The 8,153-nt window shown below is 35.8% G+C and overlaps 1 protein-coding gene across 1 annotated transcript in view; it reads left to right on the plus strand.

Annotated features, from left to right (window-relative positions):
* The window catches only part of STPG2 (sperm tail PG-rich repeat containing 2), a 383,941-nt gene extending 379,812 nt beyond the window's left edge, over positions 1-4,129 (plus strand). The window contains exons 10-11 of the mRNA XM_069595066.1: positions 3,639-3,754; positions 4,076-4,129. Coding sequence (XP_069451167.1) covers positions 3,639-3,754; positions 4,076-4,129 — 170 coding nt within the window. The remainder of the gene's footprint in view (positions 1-3,638; positions 3,755-4,075) is intronic.
* The last annotated feature ends 4,024 nt before the right edge of the window (positions 4,130-8,153 follow it).

Genomic DNA, 8,153 nt, shown 5'->3' on the forward strand with positions numbered 1-8,153 from the left:
TTTAATTGACTTTGCCTGCTTCTCTTTACCATCTGGTGATTCAGATGGTAAAGAATCTGCCTGCAATGCAAGAGACCCAGGTTTGATCCTTAGGTTGAGAAGATCCCTTGAAGAAGGCAATGGCTACCCACTCCAGTATTCTTGCCTCGAGAATTCCATGGACAGAGGAGCTTGGTGGGCTACAGTCCATGGGGTCGCAAAGAGTCAGGCATGACGGAGTGACCACTTTCACTTTTTTTTCACATCTGTCAGAGGAATCACTATTGATGGCAGCTAGATCCATTTGAAATATATTTATTAAATAATAAGATTTGAAAGTCAAACTGACTCCTTGATCCATGGGCTGCAGAATGGATGTTATGTTAGCAGGCATAAAAACATTGTTAATCTCATAGTACAGCTTCATCTGAGTTCTTGGGTGACCAACTACATGTCAATATTTGGTAATATTTTGAAAGGAAACTTTTTTTTTCCCCTAAGCAGTAGGTCTCAACAGTGGGCTTGAAATATTTAGCAAACCATGTTGTTAACAGATGCCACATTATCCAGGCATTATATAGCATAGTTCTTAAGGGCCCTAAGGTTTTTGGAATGTTAAGTGAGTATTAGGTTCAACTTAAAGTCACCAAGTATATTAGTCTTTACCAAGAGAATTAGCCTGTCCTTGAAACTTTGAATATAGCCATTGACTTCTCCTCTTTAGCTATGAGAGTCCTAGATGACATCTTCTTTCAAAAGAAGGCAGTTTTTTCTACATAGAAAATCTGTTGTTGAGTATATTACCTTCATTAATTATCATAGCTAGATCTACTGGATAACTTGCTACAGCTTCTGTATTTACAGCTGTATAAACAGCTACTTTACATTGCAGTTTTATGTTATGGAAATAGCTTCTTTACATTTACCAGCCTCAGTTAGCTTCAGACTTCATCTGGCACTTTCTCAGCTCTCTCAGCCTTCATGAAATTGAAGAGAATTAGGCCTGGCTCTGAATTTGGCTTTGGCTTAAGGGAATGTTAATCTCTAACCAGACCACTAGAAGTTTCTCCATATCAGCATTAAAATAGCTTAGCTTTCCTATCATTTGCGTGCTCACGGGAATAACACTTTTAAATTCCTTCAAGAAGTTTTTCCTTTGGATTTATGACTTGGCTAGTGCAACATGCCTGGCTTTCAGTCTGTCTCAACTTTTGACATGCCTTTCTCAATAAGTTTAATCATTTCCAGTTTTTAAATTAAAGTGAGTCATGTGACTTGTCCTTTCACTTGAACACTATAGTAATAACCCATGGTAGAGGTACAGATTGGCCTAATTGCATTATTATTGTGTCTCGGGAAATAGACCCAAGGGGAGGGAAAGAAATAAGGGAACAATCAGAACACATGCAACAATTATCAGTTAAGTTTGCCATCTTATATGAGGATGATTTGTGGTGCCCTCAAACAATTACAATAGTAATATCAAAGGTTAGTTCAGTTCAGTTGCTCAGTCATGTCTGACTCTTTGTGACCACATGGACTGCAGCACACCAGGCTTCCCTGTTCATTACCAATTCCCAGAGCTTGCTCAAACTCATGTCCCTCAAGTCGGTGATGCCATCCAACCATCTCATCCTCTGTTGTCCCCTTCTCCTCCTGCCTTCAATTTTTCTCAGCATCAGGGTCTTTTCCAAGAGTCAGTTCTTCCCATCAGGTGGCCAAAGAATTGAAGCTTCAACTTCAGCATCAGTCCTTCCAATAAATATTCAGGATTGATTTCCTTTAGGATTGACTAGTTGGATCTTCTTCCAGTCCAAAGGACTCTCAAGAGTCTTCTCCAACACCACAATTCAAAAGCATCAATTCTTCAGCATTCAGCTTTCTTTATGGTCCAACTCTCACATCCATACATGACTACTGGAAAAACCATAGCTTTGACTGGACAGACCTTTGTTGGCCAAGTAATTACTCTGCTTTTTAATATGCTGTCTAGGTGGACTATAGCTTTTCTTCCAAGGAGCAAGCATCTTTTAATTTCATGGCTGTAGTCACCATCTGCAGTGATCTTGGAGTACCCCCAAATAAAGTCTGTCACTGTTTCCATTGTTTCCTCATCTATTTGCTGTGAAGTGACAGGACTGGTTGCCATGATCTTAGTTTTCTGAAAGTTGAGTTTTAAGGCAGCTTTTAAACTCTCTTTCACTTTCACCAAGAGGCTCTTTAGTTCTTCTTCACTTTCTGCCATAAGGGTGGTGTCAATGCATATCTCAGGTTATTGATATTTCTCCAGGCAATCTTTATTCCAGCTTGTGCTTCATCCAGCCAGGCATTTTGCATGTTGTGCTCTGCATGTAAGTTAAACAAACAGGGTGACTATATACAGCCTTGACATAATCCTTTTGAAGTTTGGAACCAATCTATTGTTCCAGCTCTAGTTCTAATTGTTGCTTCTTGACCTGCATACAGATTTCAAGAGGCAGGTCAGCTGGTTTGGTATTCCTATCTCTTTAAGAATGTTCCAGAGTTTGTTGTGATCCACACAGTCAAAGGCTTTGGTGTAGTCAATAAAGCAGAAGTTGATGTTTTTCTGGAACTCTCTTGCTTTTCCAGTGATCCAAGGGATGTTGGCAATTTGATCTCTGGTTCCTCTGCCTTTTCTAAATCCAGCTTGAACATCTGGAAGTTCATGGTTCATGTAGTGTTGAAGCCTGGCTTGGAGAATTTTGAACATTACTTTGCTAGCATGTGTGATGAGTGAAATTGTGCAGTAGGTTGAATGTTCTTTGAAATCACCTATCTTTGGAACTGGAATGAAACTGAACTTTTCTAGTCCTGTGGCCACGGCAGAGTTTTCCAAATTTGCTGGTATATTTAGTGCAGCATTTTCACAGCATCATCTTTTAGGATTTGAAATAACTCAACTGGACTTGCATCACTTCCACTAGCTTTTTTCATAGTGATGCTTTGTAAGGCCCACTTGACTTCACATTCCAGGATGTCTGGCTCTTGGTGAATGATCACACCATCATTGTTATCTGGGTCATGAAGATCTTTTTTATACAGTTCTTCTGTTTATTCTTGCCACCTCTTCTTGATATATTCTGCTTCTGTTATTTTTTCCCATTCTATAGCTTTCATTTATTTCTTTGCATTGAGCACTGAAGGTGACTTTCTTATCTCTCCTTGCTATTGTTTGGAACTCTGCATTCAAATATATATATCTTTCCTTTTCTCTTTTGTCTTTAGCTTATCAAAAGGTCACTGATTACAGATTACCAAACAGATATAATTTTAATAATGAAGAAGTTTGAAGAATTGTGAGAATTACAGGACCAAATGCTTTGAAATATGGTGCTGATAAATTTGCTAGAAGCAAAAATGCCACAAACCTTCAATTTGTTAAAAAAAAAAGATGAAAAAATCATAATATCTGAAAAATGCAACAAAGCAAAGTGACATAAAATGAAGTTTGCCTCTGTTTTGTGCTTATTATATTTGAAATCCCTGAGCTGAATGACTTTAAGCATTCAAAAGGATGGGTTCAAGATTGTTTGATGCCAAATTTAAATGTTAGGCTCACAAATCTAAGAATAATATCCATGTGACCAAAATCAATAATTTAAAACGTGCTTTATTATTTTTACATTTGTTTTTCTTAGGACCTACAACATACAATCCTGTTTTTAAGAAATCTTGCTTCATACCCTCATTTGTTAAAGCATCAGAGCGTTTTAAAGATTCCAAAGAGATTACTCCTGGTCCAGCGACATATGAGGTTTGTCAAAAATATTTCTCTTTAAATAATAACATAAGAATGAAAAAATTTCCAGAACATCACTGGAAATGTCTTTATTAAAGTCCTTTCCATGTGATCTATTCTTATTACTAACCAAAATCTTTTAGCTGATAATGACTTTGTAAAAAATATATTCTGACATTTCTTAAAGATTTAAGAATTATTTAACAACTCATATATAAATAGCCTCAACAGCATTAATGCATATATATGTATATATAATTTTATATCTCTGCAACTTTAAATATTTACTTGTCTACGTACACAAATCAAAATTTCCAAATATTTGTTGAAATTAAGAATTTATTAAAGAGCATAGAAGAAAGCCCTGCAGATCTGGAAGAACAGGTTTGATCTTTTATTTTCTTTTAATAAATGTAGATGGTTTAGATTCATAATAAATAAATGTCTCATTCTGTTGTGGGTCTTCTGATTATATGGAGGAGGCTGAAATAAACTGCAAGGTTTTAGAAATTGTGTTCACTATAGGTTTTAATACCTGTTTGGAATGAAAAGGTCTTCCCATTGGCTTATAGCAATTAATTTAAGAGTGCAAACCACAGTGAATGTTCTTATCTGAGATAGTTAATGAGAAATTTATTTGTATTGAATGTATGTTTTTCTACTTATTTAAAATGTCATAATCCAAATAGCTTTTCAGCATTCTGTCAAAAGCACATTCATAATATAATAGCAAAAAAGGAAGAAAATCAATTATGAAAGACTTGTTATTTTTACCCATTGGCTGTTGATTTTCCCAGAAGATCACTGTTAATGTCTATTGATAAGCCAATACTTTTATAAGGCTTACTTCAGAAAGGGAAAATATGCTAGATAGAGCATTCATAGTAGTTCAGAATGTGAAAGTGAAAGAATTATACATTATATAGTTAATGTTTTAGAGCCTTGCCTGTGTAATATAAGGCAAGACTTGCAAATTAGAAACTTGCAGTTGTAAAGATTTGGCAAAGTTTATGACATATTGACTCTTGATTGTTGGGTATAATGAGGAAGGGCCTTTAAGCAAGTATTGATCAGTAAACTATTAGTCTTAATGAAGTAGGTTAGTTATTCTAGGCACCCCACTCCAGTACTCTTGCCTGGAAAATCCCATGGATAGAGGAGCCTGGAAGACTGCAGTCCATGGGGTCGCGCAGAGTCGGACACGACTGAGCGACTTCACTTTCACTGTTCACTTTCATACATGAAGAAAATGGCAACCCACTCCAGTGTTCTTGCCTGGAGAATCCCAGGGGCGGAGCCTGGTGGGCTGCCGTCTATGGAGTCACACAGAGTCGGACACGACTGAAGTGACTTATCAAACTATGCTGCTGCTGCTGCTGCTAATATTAAATCATATTATATACTTAGTTGATTGTGTCCACACTCTGTTTTAAAAGTGATTTTAATGGTGTCCACAAAATACAAATGCCAAGAAATCTGATACTACCTTTTTCATTTTGTGATACACTTGTCAGAGAAGATGTACCAATTAGTCTTCCTTGTATTTAAAGATGCTTTTCCTTTTTCCTTTCACTGAGATTTAATAATTTTTATTTATACTTCAGTCATTTATGGAGTAAAACATTTATGGATTTAACAATGAGGTATAATTAAGGTAATGCCTGAAATTTCAAGCTAATATATCCATACATTATATAGTATATATAATACTACACTGCTTGGTAACTTTTCTATTGAAAACTACCTGTATTTTTTTGTCTTTGCAACACCCTTTTGTTTCCTTATAATTTGCTCTGATTTTTTAGTTTGACGCTTCTCTTTTCCTTCATCATGTTTAATAAATTGATGACCTAAAAACATACTTGCCTTAAATATTTTACTTCTTTAATAGAAAAAGATGATTCTGGTCATTTATAACACTCTTTTAAGATTGCAATATGGGATTCTATTTGGAAAATACTTAAATGTATCTAGTGTCTGCCGTTGATGGTTAGAGGTTTCTTTAGTATCTCACGTCCACTTTGGATCCCAACTGTCGGATGTTCCTTTTCTTACATCCTTACCAACCTTTTTTATTCTTGTCTTTTTGATGATAGCTACCAGTTGTGAGGTGATATCTCACAACTCATGGTTGCTTCCATGTCTTGGCTATTGTAAGCAGTGCCAGAGTGAAAGCTGAAGTGCATGTATCTTGTTAGATTATTGTTTTATCCAGATATATCCCCAGGAATGAGACTGGTGGGTCATGTGGTAGATCTATTTTTAAAAAACTAAAGAACCCCCATACTATTCTCTATAATGACTGTACCAATTTACATTCCTATCAACAGTGGGTGGGGGGGACGTTCCATTGTTTCCACACCCTCTCCAGCATTTATTGTTTGTAGACTTTTTGATGATGGCTATTTTAACCATGTGAAGTGATACCTCATTGTAGTTTTGATTTGCATTTGTCTAGGTAGTTATGTTGAGCATCTTTTTCATGGGCTTTTTGGCCACCTATATGTCTTCTATGTAGAAATGCCTATTTAGATCTGCTCATTTTTTGATTCCTTTTTTTCCTTCTGTTTATCTGCATGAGCTGTTTGTATTTTGGAGATTAATTCCTTGTTTGTCTCATCATTTCCAAATATGTTCTCCAATTTTGATGGTTGTCTTTTTTTTTTTTTATAGTTTCCTTTGATGTGTAAAAGCTGTTAAGTTTAATTAGGTCCCATTTGCTTATTTGTGTGTTTATTTTCTTTATTCTAGAAAGTGGATCCCAAAAGATATTGCTGTGATTTATGTAAAAGAGAGTTCAGCCTGTGTTTTTCACTAAGAGTTTTATACCATCTGGTCTTACATTTAGTTTTTAAATTCATTTTGAGTTTGTTTTTGTGTATGGTATTAGGGAATTTTCTAATTTCACTCTTTAACATGATGCTGTCCGATTTTTCCAGCATCATTTATTGAAGAAACTGTCTTTTCTCCATTGTGTATTCTTGCCTCCTTTGTCATAGATTAATTGGCCATAGGTACATGGATTTATTTTTTGGCTTTCTATCTTGTTCCATTGATCTGTAAGTTTGTCTCTGTGCCAGTACCATGCTGTTCTGATTACTGTAGCTTTATAGTATAATCTTAAGTCATGAAGCCCGATTCCTTAAGCTCCTTAGTTTGTTCTCAAGATTGCTTTGACTATTTGGGGTCTTTTGTGTCTCCATACAAATTTTAAGGTTTTTTGTTCTAGATCTGCAAAAAGTGCCATTAGTTATTTGATAAGGATTGACTTGAATCTGTAGATCACCTTGGATGATAGTATAGTTATTTTGACAATATTTATTCTTCCAATCCAAGTACATGGTATAGCTGTATGTCATCTTTGATTTCTTTAATCAGCATCTTCTAGTTTTGAGAGTACAGGTTTTTTGCCTACTTAGGTACATTTATCCCTAGGTATTTTATTCTTTTTGAAGCAATAATTATTTCCTAAATTTCTATTTCTAATCTTTCATTGTTAGTGTACAGAAATGCAAGAGATTTCTGTGTATTGATATTGTATACCACAACTTTATCAAATTCATTAATGAGCTCCACTAGTTTCTGGTAGCATCTTCAGGATTTTCTATGTATAGTATCATCTCATCTGCAAACAGTGACAGTTTTACTTTTTCTTTTACAGTTTTGATTCCTTTTATTACTTTTTCTTCTCAATTGCTGTGATTAGGACTTTCAAAACTATGGTGAATAAAAATGGTGAGACATCTTTATCTTATTTCTATTCTTAGAGGAAACATTTTCAGCTTTTTACCTTTAAGTATGATGCTATCTGTGAGTTTGTCATGTATGGCCTTTATTATGTTAAGATATCTTCCCTCTCTGCCTACTTTCTAGAGAGGTTCCCCCTGCCCCCACCAATAAATTGATGTTGAATTTTGTCAAAATCTTTTTCTGCATCTGTTAAGATGACCATAAGGTTTTATTCTTCAATTTTTTTTTAATGTGAAGAATTAATGCTTTTGAACTGTGGTGTTGAAGAAGACTCTTGAGAGTCACTTGGATTGCAAGGAGATCCAACCATTCAATCCTAAAGGAAATCAGTTCTGAATATTCATTGGAAGGACTGATGCTGAAGCTGAAGCTCCAATACTTTGGCCCCCTGATGCGAAGAACTGACTCATTGGAAAAGACCCTGATGCTGGGAAAGATTGAAGGCAGGAGGAGAAGAGATGACAGAGGATGAGATGGTTGGATGGCATCACCGACTTGATGGACGTGAGTTTGAGTAAGCTCAGCTTACTCAAGTTGGTGATGGACAGGGAAACCTGGCATGCTGCAGTCCATGGGGGTCACAAAGAGTCAGACATGGCTGAGCGACTGAACTGAACTGATCAAAGGGATTGATATTGTGGACATTGAAGAATCTTTGCATCCC

The sequence above is a fragment of the Ovis canadensis genome, chromosome 6, assembly GCF_042477335.2.
Source record: "Ovis canadensis isolate MfBH-ARS-UI-01 breed Bighorn chromosome 6, ARS-UI_OviCan_v2, whole genome shotgun sequence".
Lineage (NCBI taxonomy): Eukaryota > Metazoa > Chordata > Mammalia > Artiodactyla > Bovidae > Ovis > Ovis canadensis.